Raw genomic sequence first — 16,287 nt, forward strand, 5'->3', positions numbered from 1 at the left:
CCTAGTGTTCAAGAGCAAGTTTAACTATTGTTCTACAGTAGAGCAAGATGATTTATTCAAGGCAAGGGTTCTCACAACAACTTTAGTAGTGTGCTTATGCTCCTTATAAGCTCTCCAAAGTCACAACAACAACAACAATTCATCCCATGTAAACAACAATATTATAACATACTTTCAAGTGTGCAACAAAATCAATGCAAAGTTGTAAACCAAGGCAATGGGGGCAAGATGAATCCACAAAACATATATTTACCCTCACATGAATGTACAGTCATCAAATCAACAGTGAAAATGTACACAGTTGTTTTACATTATTGTACAACAGACACATTAAGAACACATTGTATTGGAAACCATTTTTTTGATCTGTAAACATGACAGATCAGAGTGTTGTTAGTTTGTTCACAACATTCAGCATTAAATTAGATGAACACAGAGTCACTCAAAGTCCAAACTTGAGGTGTCCTCATAATTTGGCCCGGTCTAATCTTTTCTTGGCAGGGTTGGGGTACTGAGGGTTCTCGACAACCCCTTCTCCGAACTTGAGCTCCAAGAAGGCGCGATGGTTGTTCGGACCGTAGGCGTTGATGCCAGCAAAGGGCATGGGCACGAGCGGCTGCAGGAAATGTTCGGGGAACTCCATGTCCTGCTTGTGCTCCGTCCACGTGTCTTTGGTCATGACGCCGTTGCGGGGGTAGAAGGGCCACAGGTCCACGTGCAGGTGGTTGGCCTCGCTGTACTGCACCCTGTAGAAGTCGCCCTCCACCGCGCGTTCCCACACGTAGCCATTGGCGTCCACCAGTGAGCCGGAGTCCAGATTCTTCAAGTGATCGCAGTTGGGCACGTCCTCCAGGTAGATTCCCAAATCGACGTCGTAATCCCACGGGATGATGTCCTGGTGACGGGCGGCGCCCAACAGAGTGCCGCCTTCCAGCCAGTAGCGCACCCCGGAGCTCTCCAGGATGTTAATGACGTATTTGGTGGTTTCTCTAAGTGCACGCAAACAACACGGAGGCGTCCAGCGATCCAGATAGAGGTAGTCCGGCGTGTCATCCTGCACCGTGCCGAAGCAGCGGGCCGTCTCCTTGCTGCAGCCGTGCCACTGCTCCTTCCCCTCTGGCAGCAGGAGACGCTTCAAACCGAAGCTCCTCATCAGCTTCCCCGTGGCCTCCTTCAAGCGAGTGTCCGCCTTCCACTGGTTGTGAGCCGAGCTGAAGAGGGGTCGGTGGTTGGCTGAGAAACAAGGGCTCTCTAACAGCTTCACCTTCCAGCCCCTCAGCGTGGTCTGGATGAAGAGCGAGGAGAACAAGGGCCGGCCGAGCGGCACCGAAAGATTAAATAGATCCTCCGTGCGGATGAGCACCACGGCGTCGCCGTGCAAGGCCGTGCATACGCTGCCGCTACTCCCGGACGCAGCCGTTGAGTAAGTAGCGGTCCACTCGCGGAGGTTCACCCTCAGATGGAGACACTGTACAGCGGATCGAGCCAAAACGGGTGAAGCCACCAGCCTTACCGGACCGCCACCCTCGCCTTCCAGCTCCTTAATCAGCCTATCGATAGCTCGAGACGGCTCCAATTCCACACCGTCCGGTACGAGAAGCGCAAACTCCGTCTGGACGTGAAACTCGGGCCTGTGCGCTTGCGGTGGCTGGTCCGGGCTCGGTGATAGCAGCAGGAGGCGAGAGCCATCTGGAAGATCCAGAGGCGGGTACGGTGGTGTGTCGGCCACAACCAGAAAGGGGAGCTCGGGTCTTTGTCTCAGGAAGGAATTGGCGACATCCCCGACGTAATTCTCAAAGTTTTCAAACTCGCGGAGAAGCACAGTCACGCGTGGGCTACGATTATTATTATTTGACACGCCTGCCATTCTGGGCTCACCTCCAGGCCCAATGAATCCTATGCCTCCCTCCAGAGCAGAGCCAGGTAAGGCAGCCCTCCTGGTGGCCCTGCCGTGTTCCTTCCTCTTCTCCATCATTTGCTGCTGAGCCCGAGACACGTAGTAAAGGATGAGGAGGTTGAGGATGATGGCCCCGGTTAACACGCCTTGGCATAAAGTGATCCGCATGGCTACGAGAGGACCAAGTAAGTCTCCGGTATTGTTTGAATGAAGAATTCAAACCTTGAGGTCCCCATTGGTGTCAGAGGACCGGACGTTTAGTCCAAGCTGTAACACAGAGGAAACGCATGTATTCTGTTTTTTCTGTTCCTGGTCTCATAGCTGTTGCAGCTTCGATGGAGCCAGGATTTTTTTCATCATTCATTCATTCATTCATCTTGCAGACCGCTTATCCTCACGACGGTTTTTCTTTCGAATTTACTGACCAAGCTAAATAGTTAGCTTGATCTATGTGATGCAATGTTAATGGCTCAACAAACATGACTTGATTTTGGTTCATTGGAAAGTCATGGTTTTGGACATTTGAAGTTTCTGCTCGACAGCATCAGTTTGCTTTATTATAATAATATATGGTTATAAATTCACTTCACTTGCCAGATGATATCTGTTATATAATCAGTACTGCTTCTAATTTTCATATAATAATAATAATTCCACCCAATGCAGCACCTGGGTTTGATGAAATTATTTTTTTTTCACAATCACAAGTTACTCACCAACAGTTGAATGAGGTCATTATTTCTTCTTTGCAATAATTTGCAGAACGCCGATAGGCGTTTCATCGTGACTTTCAATAAGCTTCACATGAGCACTGATTTGGTCCTCCGGCTGGCTCCCACCTCTGGCAACTTCGCTCTTTTGAGCTTACCTGGCAGGAACGAGTATGCCACTTAAATTACATTTTAGACTAATACATACTGCACAGTGCATAGCTAAACGTTTATAACATCTCGGTGCATAGCTAAACGTAGTAACATCAGTGCGTAGGGCTACATAGGTGAACGGGGAACAGACTGGACAGCTGTCCAATAGCCTTTAGCTAACGGGTTAGCTTTCGAGCGTCAGTACCGCTACACGCTGACAACGTCATTGCTTCCGGTTTGTGTAATTCAAAATAAAAGTTCAGACCGAAATCAAATACACCACTCAAATTAGCATTTACGGTAAAGTGAGCTAATCGTGCTAGGGCGACTTTTTTTTATCCTAAATACATTAGAAGTTGACACTGGATTAGTAAAAGCACATCGCCGTAAAACCAGGGAAAATGTGTTATTAGTGCTAACTTCATTAGCCACAAAACATTCCCTGCTCACAAAATGGCAGGAAACGATCTCCCCTGGCGACGCATTCGATGTTTATTACAGAAAACATGGCTCTTTATTTGACATTTACAGTTGGGTATTTCCAGTAGCAAATACAAGGAGGAGGAAACAAATTACGGATTATCAAAATAAGAGTATTATTAAAATGTCTACATTTTATATGATGATAATCCGATAATCAAACTTCGTCTGAAGTTGAATAAAGCCAGAAGGTGTTGTATTGTGGCAAATTTGGTGCACTCAGACCTACAATACACTTGTGTGACGAATAAGTGATTCAAATATGTTTTATTGTGAAAGTTAAACAGCGGATGTGTAGTATTGTATCGACGGCATAGTAATTTTGCTCTGTGCTTGTGAGAAAGGGAAGAAAGGAGCGTAGCCTTCAACGAAGTGCGGCTGGGTTAACAAGGAGGGCACTGGCGCTTTATCATTATTATTGTCCGTACAGTTTGCCCGTTTCCGCGTTCTTAACCTGGCGAAGGGTTGAACGGTTAAAATGGAGGCGGACAGATCCGGTGGAGTACCGAACCCGAACTTCGGAGGCGGCAGCGGCGGAGCGGGGCGCAACCCAAACGGGCCCAAAGCAGCACCGGGCCAGTCAGTACCAGTAGCCGCTACTGGAGGAATGGCAGCAGCAGCGGCGGCGGCGGCCGCGGCGGTCGGGGCCATGCCCGGATCGTCACACCTCCGCGAATCACAGCAGGAGGGCGATTCGGGAATGACTCTTCCCGGGATCCTGCACTTCATCCAGTACGAATGGGGACGCTTCCAGGCCGAGAAATACCGCTGGGAGGCGGAGAGAGACGAACTTCGGGTAAATGTTTTCAATGTTTACCCCGTACATTCGGAATGTTGACATGTTTTGAACCATACGATTGTTTTATTTCTACCTTTTGACGCGGTCTTGGGAAACAATACAGTGCAACACCCTCAGTGGTCAATCAGATGACAACATGCTAAATGGCTAACGTTAAAGTGAGCTGCTATGCCACAGTGATTTACACCATAAACTCTGGATAAAGGATCTCTTGACGTGATGTAAAGTGTTTTTCCATAAAACTCGTAGAATCAGGTTGTCTACTTGTAAAACATACGTATAAATATTGAGATGAACAGTCTGAATGCGCGACTCAACCTTGCAAATGACCAGCGATTATTCCATTTTTTTATTTTGATGGTCTTTTCATTCAACGTGTTAAACAGCTCAGAAGAGGGCACCTTTTATTTGAAGCTACCAACTTTTCAAGTGAGCAAAAGTATTGGAACAAGTGACTGATGCGGATGTTGCTCAGTTGTTGCTTTTTAGATTGATGGCTTGAAGATTTGGTGTGTGAAAATTGCATTTGCTGTTAAGCAAACAGGAAGACCGGGCAGGGAGCTTTCTAAGAGAGAAGCAAACTATTTTGAAGCTGAGAGAAAACTCATCAATAGAAATAAACTATTGGTATGCATTGAGCAGGTGGGCCAAGGATATAGACGGACGGCAGTTGATGACAGAAACATTGTGAGAGCTGCAAAGAAACACCTAAAGACAAGCGTCAGTGACATCACTGCTAAGCTTCACAGGTCAGGGGTGAAAGTGTCACTATCCTCTTAGAAGAAGACAGCAAAAACAATCAAAAGGCCAGCTTGGCTTTTTCATGACTTGCCAAGTTTGGAAAAATGAAGTACCCCGATAACTCCCAGGTATAACACAGATGTGTGTGAGGCAGAGATTTTTACAAAGCACGTAGAAAATGTGGAAAATGTTTGAATGAGTCCACTTTCCTTGTCTTATCCTGATGCCGCTTATAAATATAACCGGAACTTGTGACAACACATTGTTACTCAACACTTTTACTCACCCTGCTTCCCTGCCCTCCATCCAATCCTATCTTGCTGGGTATAAATAGAAGCCTGATAAAATATGGATGAACAATAAAGCTGCACTCGATGCTCTTATGGACGCCGTGGTGAGAAATCAACGGCGGCGCTCTGAACCGGACCGTTGCCGTGTCCAACGCGGGAACTTTTAATGGCGTGTTTTACAACTTATTCCTTTAGCACCATCTTCCGTGAGCACAGACAGAGATGACCTGGCCTCCATTTAATCACCTGGCGGCCACACGCGTCTGGCTTTGGAACGCTCAACATCCCGGTTAGCGTGGCCTCTTGGCCTTGCGCGCTTACTAACATGTATTGGTCCACATGTCAGCTGCACTTGTAAATTAAGACTCCTCGCTTCCTGTTGTACGTCGGCGTCATCTATCATTTCACGGCTGCGTGACTACTCGTGGGAAGTTCTTGTAGCCTTGACAGGAAAAACCATGTGGCATGTTTTTTTTTTCATGTGGAAGGCCACCTGTGGTTGCGTGTCTTCACTGTCAAGGCAGGAATGATGCCCCCCCCCTCCCACTGGACCAGGTGGGAGGTCCCGCAGGAGACAGGTGCCAGTGGCCTTGTTCTTCTGGCTTGGTCAGGCAATCCAGGATCCTCCACAGCAATAGGTCCGGAGATTGTGGTTAGGTCTTGGTCGATCCATGCCGAATCCTTGTAGCGGCAATAAAACAGACCAAAGTCTGTAATGGGTGAGGCAAGTCTGCCTCACACTTTGGAAATTTGGTTTGGCGTGACAGCTTTGACCTTTGTTTGCAAAATTGTCCCTGATTTAAAATCCTGATTTTTTTTTTGTATGTCCCGCTAAAGTTAATAGATGGGAACAGCTGCTGTTCTCATGTGAGATGCCTTACATTATTGCAAGTAGGATAAATTTCTGGAGGCCCATAAGATGTCACTTCCTGTTTAGCTCGGCTCACGGGATCATCAGTAATTAATAGGATTGTGCTCTCAGCCATGACACACTTTACAATATCCATATGTACTGCACGGTTGTGGAGCATGTCTTCCTCCTACACTATTGTGTTTGTGTACATCCATCTCAATTAGTACTGTGGATGATTCCCGTCTTATTACTTACTATCTAGCACACTGTATTTTTGGGGGGTGAAATCCCACTCACAGGAAGGCGAGATCAGGTGGCAGGACGACTTTTGCTTGCATCATTGCTTCTTTGTACTTGAGATCTTTTGTTTGTTTATCCTCATGACACAAAGAAAATGACCAGAGGCTCAAGGTGAGCGTTGTATTACATGACTCTCAGTGCAAATATGTCCCGTCCTACCTCACTGCTGGTTCGGCAAAAAAGAAAAAGAAAAAAAAAATTCCCACAGCGCTTCTTTTCTTCTTGCTGTGAGTGAACACGCAATAGTGAGCTGGCACGGATCCTACACATTAACAAGATCAGGCTCGTCCCAATCTGGGCATAGGAGAAAACAACAGGATGATGTCTTCTCATCGCCATTCCATAATAATAATTCAATTGAATTATAATTTAAGACTTGCTCATAGTTTAGCATATCACTATCAGTCATTTTGATTTACTAACTTATTTCAATATAAAAGCAACACGTTATTCCATCAAATCAGTTACACTTGGAAAGGCCCACGTTGCCAACCCGCTAGCATCAACCACAGCAATTAATAATGTACTCTAGGTTCTTAGATAATCCCCCAAAGACACGTCTGGCCCTAAAACAAACTTTGCGTTGTTTTGCGTACCATCACGTTGCCAATGTGTCCGAGCTGGCTCAGACAATTCTCTCCAAAAGTCTGCGATAAGCATGTAAAATCACATCGCGTTAATCGGGATTACTCGGCAGCCGCATCAGCGAGGTTGCCTTGGTAGATTATCCGGCAGGCCTTCTGAAGGTTCTTACAAGACTGTGTGTGTGTGTGACTGACTGACTGCCCTCTCAAGTAGACCAAGTGGCTCTCTCTTGAGACCATGTTTTTAGATTGTTCTACTTCTTCCAGATACATGTGGGGGCAGAGTAAGGACCGCGAATGTGTTTATTCCAAGCGTGGCACTATTGTGCATTGCTTACTTGCTCGTACTTGCTTTTTTTGCGGCTCCTCAATCTGTCGGAGGCGGATGTGTCTTCCTTGATTAGAGATGAACTTCAATTGCTCTCTGTGGAGTGCAGACTTCCACCATGACCAATTCTCTCGGTGTCTCCAAATCATGGATTCAATCTGAAACCAAATTTTGCATTTTTAATCGTATTCATATTGAAAAAAAAATACTGTAACTATTCCATAAGGCTTTTCTATTTTTGCTTGACAACTTCTTTCCTCAAGGTAAGTATTTTATCTGCTCCGCGAGGAAGGAAGGAAACTGACGGAAAAAGAGAAAGGAAGCGCATAAAGGAAGGATGTGTCTTAACCGTGCAGGGCCAATTGAATCTGGCCAGTGTTTTCTTGTTTTTCCCTCTTCTCGTGCAGCTGCGCACTGAGAGCTCGGTTAGAACGAGTTTAAAAATAAAAACTGTCGTCCACAACCCTCTACTTAACATTTGCTCCCACGACTTCTCATAAGTCTTGTTTGCCAACCTCGTCATCTTTTTGTGTTCAGTCTTCTCACTTATCAAATAAAATTGACGCAGTGCTTGTTATTTATTCCTTTTTTTTTTTTTCTTCGAGCAGTTGCACTCTGTTCCTATAGCGAGTTATAAATAGACACGGGCACCATATATTATTTAGATATACCCTTACATTCCATGAGTTTCCATACAGTAAAACAGAATGCCTTCACAAATTTAATATTGTCCTTTTTTTCCCCTCAACGAAATGAACTGGTTTTAGGAAAAAAAAAAAAAGTTTTTGATACTGCTTATGTATTGGATCATATTAGCATGTCGCTAATAATCAACATGTCCATGTGTGCTTTCAGGCTCAGGTAGCATTCCTGCAAGGTGAGCGGAAAGGACAAGAGAACACAAAACAGTACCTTGTGAGACGGATTAAAATGTTGGAATATGCCCTCAAACAAGAAAGGTAAGACTCCAATTGCTCGGGAAGTCCAAATATTGCATTTTGTCCCAGTTGAATGTCCGAGTCTTGGAGGAGTTTTCGAGGGTGAAGCTTGCCACCGATTGGGATTCTCTTGTAACGGGGCCCCCTTGTGGTCTTGCGCATGTGTTCAGGGCAAAACACCAAAAGCTCAAGACAGGAAATGACCTGAGTCCTGGTGACAAGAAACCAGAGATGGAAGCAGAACCCAGTAGGTTGACGTCCTTATCTCTTGTGCTCGATTCAAATTGGTGTTATCTTATCCTCTGTTGTCACTAAAATGCTTTTACTGTGACTTCAAACAAGTTCTTAGTACTTCATTTATTTGCTCTCCATAGTTCCCAACGGCCCAGCTGAGTCCGATTCTGAGCCAGCCAATCAAATGTCATGGAAGGAAGGACGTCAGCTACTACGCAAGTAAGTCTCATAAGTTTCATAAAGAATAGTCAATTTTAGTTTCAGAAGTTACCACATGACTGACTGGCTTGTGGTGTCCTAACTAATGTTCATGGCAAAGCCACTTCATGAGTATTCTATTAAAATAGAGTTTTCTTTAAAGATTGTTTCAGGCATTTAATTAGAGTTGCAGTCTTTAAATGTAGTCACGCTAAATAAAAACAAGAGTTAAAAGGTTTACCGTAGCACCACCTTGGCTGGGAAAGTTTTTCAAAGCCTGCCTGTCAACACTAAAACAAATCAACTTCAAAGACGACATCATAGAATAATAATGTCATATATTGCACCATAAGACAGAAGCTTATTGTATCATATTTGAAAATTGGGTCGTGACGCGCTATGATTTATCCGCTTGTCATTTTCTTGTCAATTTCACGCGGAGGTGCTGATGTGTATCTGTTTCCTGTCAACGTAGATATCTCGAGGAAGTGGGCTACTCGGACACCATACTAGACATGCGTTCAAAGCGAGTGCGCTCCCTGCTCGGGCGAAGCAGCCCCGAGGCCAACGGGCCTCCGCCGCCCGAATCCTCCCCGGAGCCGGAGCCCCGGGCAGCTGGAGAATCTTTGTTGGTCAGACAGATAGAAGAGCAAATCAAGAGGTAAGAGGGAGAATATCTCGTTTTGGTCGCTGTTATTCGGAGAGGCTGACTTAATCCATTTGTAGGAACGCAGGCAAAGAAAGCTCAAAGGAACGTCTCGGCGGATCGGTGCTCGATAAGATCCCCTTCCTGCACGGATGCGAAGACGACGATGAAGACGACAGCGACGAGGACGACGACTTCCAAGGCATGGCGACAGACTGCATCGATGGCCCTCGCAAGAGCCGAAAGTCTCGAGTAAAGGTGCGACGGTGCGGTACTATGCTGCCTACTAGTGGCCGAAGATGGAAACGGTGCCGCACAATTAACCGAATTGCGGCACTTTTTACGTATTACAGTCAATTTTATCATTGAAACTCTTGTTTTTTTTCATGTTTGAACATATGTCATGTTTTTCTCCCTTCAGATGGTTTCCGAGCCCATGACCACAGACCTGGACCCGGAGGACGAGGAGGACGAGGACGACTCGGAAGACGCCCTGAGCGAATTTGACTTTCTGGGATCCGGGGAGGATGGGGAGGGGGCGGGCGAGGCCAGGATCTCAGGGGACGGACGGGAGTTAGGTACGAAGCTGCCATAGCATCCCTTCCAACCCCCCCTTCCCCTGCCACCGTTGTATCTGTCTTTCCCCACTTCCTCACACACTCACCTTTTTTATGAGTTACTTCTCATTATGTTTCAGCATCTCTTCTTGTCAATAAAACCAACCTCTTTTCCCAACTGCCTGTCTCTTTGTCTCTGTCTGTGACTTCTAGCACTGTGTTACTGTCATCTGTCTCTCTCTTTCTCTCTCTCGCTCTCTCTCTCCCTCCTTCTCTCTCCTTGGGGTCATTTCATCATGAGCGAGTATCATGCATGCAGCCTGTACATGTCCAAGTTGTCTCCCACACATAAATCTGCTTTTTTTTTTTCTTTTTAAAAAAAGAATTAAATCTTTATCTTTTTATCTACATTTGGCCTTCAATATCATCCACATTCTATCCCCATGACTGGATGTGTTGTGTGTCTCCTGTCGTCGGGTTCAGAGAACCGCAGGAACAAGTTACAAGGCATGATGCCGGACTACCCCGCAATGCCTGCCCCGCCCCCTTCTGTATCGGGACAAGCTCGCTCTGGCGAAGGTAAGACCCCCCTCCTCAGTCAAAAGAATCGAATCGCTTCTCTGTTTTCCCACGTGGACGCTTGTCGTTTTGATCCCCAAATAAGATGGAGGGGTCGAGTTTCTCCTCCATCTATAAATAAATTCTCCCTGTATGCCAGCTGGTTGGAAAGTAACAGGATCCCGATTTAGACAAGAATGACTTTCAGTATTTTGCTGTTATGTTTCTGTAACTGTGATATTGGCACGCACTCACACTCCAAACCTGCAGGCGGCGCCCTGGGTTTCTCCTCGGATGTCTTCATAATGGACGCAGTCGGAGGCGGAGACATGAACTTGGGTGAACTGGCTGATCTCACCGTCGCCAATGACAACGATCTCTCCATGGATGTAATTAACACATTTGCTCCCTCGGCCACACCGGATACGGTTCAACCCTTCAGAAGCGCTGAGCTGATTCCCGCTTTGATGATGCAACCGTATGTGTGCGTCACAGATGCAGGATAACAGGGAGGAGTTCAAGAAGACGTGGAACCCCCGTTTCACCCTGCGCAGCCACTTTGACGCCATCCGCGCGTTGACATTTCATCCCAGCCAGGCGGTGCTGCTCACCGCCTCGGAAGATGGAACCCTCAAACTATGGAACCTCAATAAGGCCATGCATTCCAAAAAGTAGGTATCTAGTATGTCATTTTGTGTGTCGTGTAAATGTGACCTCTTAAGGTTAAGCAAAGTGTTTTCTTCCACAGAAACGCAGCTTTAGATGTTGAGCCCATCTATACATTTCGAGCGCACAGGTGAGTCCAAACATGGACAAGAAAAAAACGACATGAGACACTTGTTATTTTGCCTGGATAAATGAAAAGCTAACTAACACGTTGCGCTCTTTATCCAGTGGTGCCGTTTTGTCACTGACGATGGGAGAAGATGGAGAATCCTGCTACAGCGGAGGCCTGGATGGAAGCGTGCGGTGTTGGAAGATGCCGGACCTCAATGTGGATCCTTACGATAACTACGGTCAGTCAGCTGAGCCATTGGCTTGTCGTGAGCTGTTATGATACAAACGGCCACCTTAATTAGATCCCGGCATCGAGAGCAGCGCGCTGGCCGGTCACGAGGATAGCGTGTGGGGTCTCACGTACTCGGCAGTCCACCGTCGGCTGGCTTCGTGCTCAGCCGACGGCACCGTTCGCATCTGGGACCCGCTCAACTCTGCCCCCTGCCTGTCTGTCATCAATAAGGAAAGAGGTAGCGACATGTGTGCCGCTGGAGGGGGGGGGGGGGGGTGTCCCCCGTTGTTTACATATGTAACACAGCACGCTCCCGCCGTCTCGACAGAACACGGGACGCCCACGTCGGTGGCCTTCGTGGCTTCTGACCCCAACCAGGTGGTTGTGTCGTTTGACGCCGGCGAAACGCTGCTTTATGACCTCAACACGGAGCAGAGCATCACGGCACTCGAGACGCACACCAAGGATGGTACGTTCAAGACTCCCGCATCGAGAAGTTGTCGTGCATGTTGAAAAATGGCTGTTTATTTCCCTTGGCAGGAAGTGAACTAATTAACCGTGTGGTCAGTCACCCATCTGAGCCCCTTTCCATCACTGCACACGAGAACCGCACCATCCGCTTCTTGGACAACAAGACAGGTACCCACACATTTATATTTATTGGTCAAGTCTTTTGTGGACCATGAGAGCATGTAAATATTCAACCCCCTCTTTTTTTCTCCATAGGTAAAGTGGTCCATTCCATGGTGGCCCACTTGGATGCAGTTACATGTCTCACTACAGATCCAAAAGGCACTTACCTCATCTCGGGCAGTGAGTAGCAATATACAATTCATCTCATAGAACGTCAACGTATTGCGCAATATTGTGATATATATTTCTAATATATTTTGTTTGGTTGATGCGAGGAAAGTCCAAGTGGAAAATGTGTTTTTTTTTAAATTTCATGTTTTGCGATTGCGGATAAAAAAAATTAATATTAGATCCACTGTGAGGTAATAAACAAGTATTAAAAAAATATTTACAGTTGGTGCCTAAAAATTGCAACACTGAAGTCATCACACTTCTTGCATCCACTAGGGGGCGTTTTCTGTGGTGTCTTAAAAAATACTAACCCACATGACTGTTATTTTTGGCCTCGATCAAGCAAAACTCCACACATAAAACCAAATTTGACTTTCCTAATTCTTTGTTGCTAAATTTGGTTTCTCCCACCCGCAGGCCACGACTGCTCCGTGCGCCTATGGATGCTCGACAACAGGACGTGCGTGCAGGAGATCACGGCCCACAGGAAGAAGCACGACGAGGCCATTCACGACGTGGCCTTCCATAGCTCGCAGCCCTTCATCGCCAGCGCCGGCGCCGACGCACTCGCCAAGATCTTTGTCTAATTGCACCGCCGTTCCATCTGGTAAGGCAGGCGGGTAGGGAGGGTGCGAGATTCATGCCGTGTATGTGGAGCGTGCCCAAAATGTTTTATTTCGAGAAGCAGTCAATAACTAGCGATGCTATACATAAGTGATTCTCAAGTTTTAAAGTTCAAAACAATTAACTGTACTTTCGCTGTGATTCTTTCACACGCCACCAGAGGGAGCCCACGTACCACTTGTGGTATGCAAATCGCACTTGGGAATCACTTCAACGAGGCAACATGAATTCAATGTGACGTTTCTCTTTTTTCCTTTCCAGACACCCTCTACTGTGCCGAAAGAGACGACGACAGTGGACTGACTTTCCCCTTCACGCACACACACGCAGACACACACACACACACACAAAATGTGTCCTGCACCCCACTGGCTGGGTTTTTGTCACAGGACGTCACCTCCCCCAACTTCCTCACAGTTTTATGCCTCAGTGACTTCTTGTTATACAAACCACACAGCTTTTTTTTTTTTAAACTCTAGAAGCACCTAACTGCAGCTTCAAATAAGATCATCCTTTTTTCTACACTACAATCCGCTTTTCCGCTTTCTCTTTCATTTGTCTTTTTTTTTTAATTCCGAGTCTACCCACGGTTATATCAAGGTGGCATGTGCACTCGTGCTCTATAACTTACCGCTCGTGTTTTAAGGAGAGCCACCAAGTAGACTCGTTCGTGCATGCCGCGCAAATGCAAAGCGTAAATCTCGTGGGGATGTCGGTGTGCATTATCAAATCGTGGAATCGGCGCGTGTGTGCGTGTGTGTCACATTCCAAAGACTCAATGAGGAGTGTGCGCTGTTATTTTTTTCCCCTAAGGTCCGAGAATGTTCAACATGCCAGTGTTTCAACTAATAGCTTTAATTTCAACTTGGCCAAGACCCGCTTTCACTGTTTAAGTGTCGTATGGAATGTTTATCCCCTCTACATTTAAAGTGGAACTAAACCCAAGATAGCAAAAAGTTTTTGTTGAATTTTAATGTTTATATCTTTGATATCAGGTGCTGCGTATGAGTCATTTCAAAAATATTCGCGAGTTCCGGCGGATTCCTCGGCTTCATTCAATAGACGGACCATTCAAAGATAGTAACGACAAGCTAAAGATACTTGTCGGGCAAATTCTTCGCATCAGCATATTTTCTTTTGTGTATGTCTTTAAAAAAAAAAACTCGAGGTGACGGACTTGTACAGCACTTTATCATTACGGTTAATTCATTTGTTTTCTCAAGTGATTTTCCAAACTTTAAAATGGTTAATGATGCTTCAAAATAACACACCAACCTGGGAAATTCAGCGCCCTCAGCCAACACGATTCAATGCTCAACTCGCTTTGACGTCACTTTCCGTCAATGGTTGGCAACGGTTTGGCCCAACGTGGTGTTGTCACAATGATGAATAATTCAAATAATTACAGACTAGCGCTGGTGTATACAATGTATTCATGCTTTAAAAACATCGGGTTTAGTTCCCCTTAAAGTGCGCTGATGCTCTTGTAAATCAGTAGCGTGAGTTATTAGATAGAGGAAATGCGGCGTGAGGCTTGACTGTGCGTTCACAGCAAATTGCTTTATTTGCTACTTTTTACTGTACAGAGGAGCGTGTGCGCATGCGCGTGTGTGCGCGCACTAGTGAAATCATGGTGCTATGAAAGCCTGCGTTAGTTCAGGGACTTTTTCTGCGCGCGAGAGTAAGACTTGCAGTGTTGACGTCACTGTTGAATCATTTCACCGACTTGTCATTCATTTCACAATGTTGACTTTTCTAAATTCCTTCTCTGTGCAATGTGTGTATGTAAGAGAGAACCTTTGTTTATTTCGGAATGTGTCAGTTGTTGTTCTGCATTTAGATTTTAAAAAGCAGGACATCATCCCGCATTGTAGCACGTTAGCTCACCATCCTAGCAGTGGTAGCGTGTCAACGTAGAGGAATGGCTTCAGGGGTTAAAAGCGTTATTTGGAATGGGTCACGTTTAGTCACCGCACATATGAAGCAAATTCATGAGGTGATGTGTGAGAACGTCAGTTTATCTTAGTAACGTTCCATCAAAAAGTGTCCAATGCTCTCTTTTGTTATCTGTCAGGGGAAAGCCTATCCAGTCATGGAGAACCGTTTTCTATAGGTGATATATTTATGATTTTAAAAAAACCTTTTGGTTTATTACCTTGTAGTGATGGGCATTTTCATGAATACGGTTCCATTGTGGGGAAATGAAATACTCCCTTTTTATTGGGCTAGATGAATCTGAATGTTTTTAACTCTTTGTATTCATAATCCATTTGTCCAAATTTGTTTAAGGTTATTGACTGACAATATTGTTATGCCCATCCTAGTAAAGACTGATAATAAATTGTTATAAAATGGGTCCGACTTGCAACTCTTAAGATAACAGGGTACCTTTAAGAGCAGTTGAATTTTTCTAATCATCAGGGGGAGTCCAGCATTAGTTTTCCACAAACAGGGTTAATCCCCCCCACTTGGTTATCCTTGACAAACTGGGAAAAAAACAAACATGCGACTGCATCAACTATCGTAGCAGGTCCCCAAAGAAAAGCGGACCTTTATATGAAGCGTTTTTACTTGGAAAAAATGTTTTAAACTCACATAAAAGCAACGCAAGCTACTAGCCTGCCATGCGTCTTAGTGTTTCTATTAAAAGTGCAGGTCCGAGTGAAATCTTTTTTGGTTTTTAAAACAAGGCGATCGAGTAAACAAAACGTTAGGCCAAAGCCAGCTCACTAAGTTCTGACAAATCAGTGAGACTGAAAACGGTTGCCAGTCCCATCTCTGTTTTCTTGCATCTCTTGATTCCGAATACGACTTGAGCTGAAAGAATATTGTAATATCATAAATGAATCCTTCCACCTTACAGGGCATAAGACTTGCTTGTGATTGATAATGACAATGTACAACTTGTAGAGAAAAAAAAAAGGACGTAATGCAAAAAAACAAAAAGTGTTACCAGTCAGAGGCCAAGGTAAAGTATTGTGTTTTTATTTTTTTAATTAGCAATTTATCACTGTGTGATACTTTGTACATCATATTAAGCTGTATTCCAACTATTTCCTCTAACTACAAGGGATAAGAGACCTGCTTTTATCAATTTTGTTTTATTATCTATTTTTGAACTGCATTCTAGCTTGTATCAAATTACTCCTCTTTTTTTTGTTTGTTTCATGAGTCGCTTGTATGTCATTAAAGGATAAAAAAATGATTTTGTACAGTAACTAGGCGTCTTGTCGTCTGTTGCCTTGTTTGCAATATTATAATGATACGTGATGTTTGCAATGATTAAAGAAAGTCAAATCTTAAACAGGTATTGCTCTACTCCCACAGGCAAAGAATTGGACAGTTAAAGATAAACAGTTTTGTAATATGTCAATCAAAAGTTAATGTGAGTAGTTTGCACGTGCATTTAGCTTTTTGTCAGTTGTACATGTTTTGTCCCCTCCCTAAACCTTTGAGTGTACCATAGAAACAAGTGTAAGGTCAGAAGGTGTGGTGCTGTTATGCTGCTTGGCCAGAGGTGTGTCTTGAGAAAGTTGCTGGCGAGTGTGCCAAAGAGAACGAAGGAAAACAACTTCAAGAGAGGA

The 16,287-nt window shown here is 45.1% G+C and overlaps 2 protein-coding genes across 5 annotated transcripts; one reads left to right on the top strand and one right to left on the bottom strand.

Moving 5' to 3' along the window:
- Positions 1-27: 27 nt before the first annotated feature.
- Positions 28-2,976, bottom strand: fkrp (fukutin related protein). Its single transcript, XM_088381442.1, has 2 exons — positions 2,614-2,976; positions 28-2,164 (listed from the first exon to the last, which is right to left on the bottom strand). The coding sequence occupies exon 2, from the start codon at positions 2,063-2,065 to the stop codon at positions 467-469; it is 1,599 nt and encodes a 532-aa protein (XP_088237568.1). The 5' UTR covers positions 2,066-2,164; positions 2,614-2,976; the 3' UTR covers positions 28-466.
- Positions 2,977-3,541: 565 nt separating this feature from the next.
- Positions 3,542-15,921, top strand: strn4 (striatin, calmodulin binding protein 4). Of its 4 annotated transcripts, XM_088381440.1 has the most exons (18): positions 3,542-4,036; positions 7,991-8,094; positions 8,244-8,320; positions 8,448-8,526; positions 8,981-9,166; positions 9,232-9,409; positions 9,573-9,729; positions 10,192-10,287; positions 10,537-10,655; positions 10,762-10,937; positions 11,015-11,062; positions 11,161-11,282; positions 11,346-11,744; positions 11,816-11,914; positions 12,002-12,088; positions 12,497-12,686; positions 12,864-12,886; positions 12,965-15,921. In XM_088381440.1, exons 1-16 carry the CDS (start codon positions 3,719-3,721, stop codon positions 12,664-12,666), a joined length of 2,415 nt encoding a protein of 804 aa, XP_088237566.1. In that variant the 5' UTR covers positions 3,542-3,718; the 3' UTR covers positions 12,667-12,686; positions 12,864-12,886; positions 12,965-15,921. The 4 variants fall into 4 exon arrangements, with proteins under 4 accessions (XP_088237566.1, XP_088237565.1, XP_088237564.1 ...); XM_088381439.1 differs by lacking the exon at positions 12,864-12,886; XM_088381441.1 differs by having other exon boundaries at positions 3,544-4,036; positions 11,346-11,513; positions 11,604-11,744; positions 12,497-15,921.
- Positions 15,922-16,287: the final 366 nt, after the last annotated feature.

Source organism: Syngnathus floridae, chromosome 7 (genome assembly GCF_059516105.1).
Source record: "Syngnathus floridae isolate MCC-2025c chromosome 7, RoL_Sflo_1.0, whole genome shotgun sequence".
Lineage (NCBI taxonomy): Eukaryota > Metazoa > Chordata > Actinopteri > Syngnathiformes > Syngnathidae > Syngnathus > Syngnathus floridae.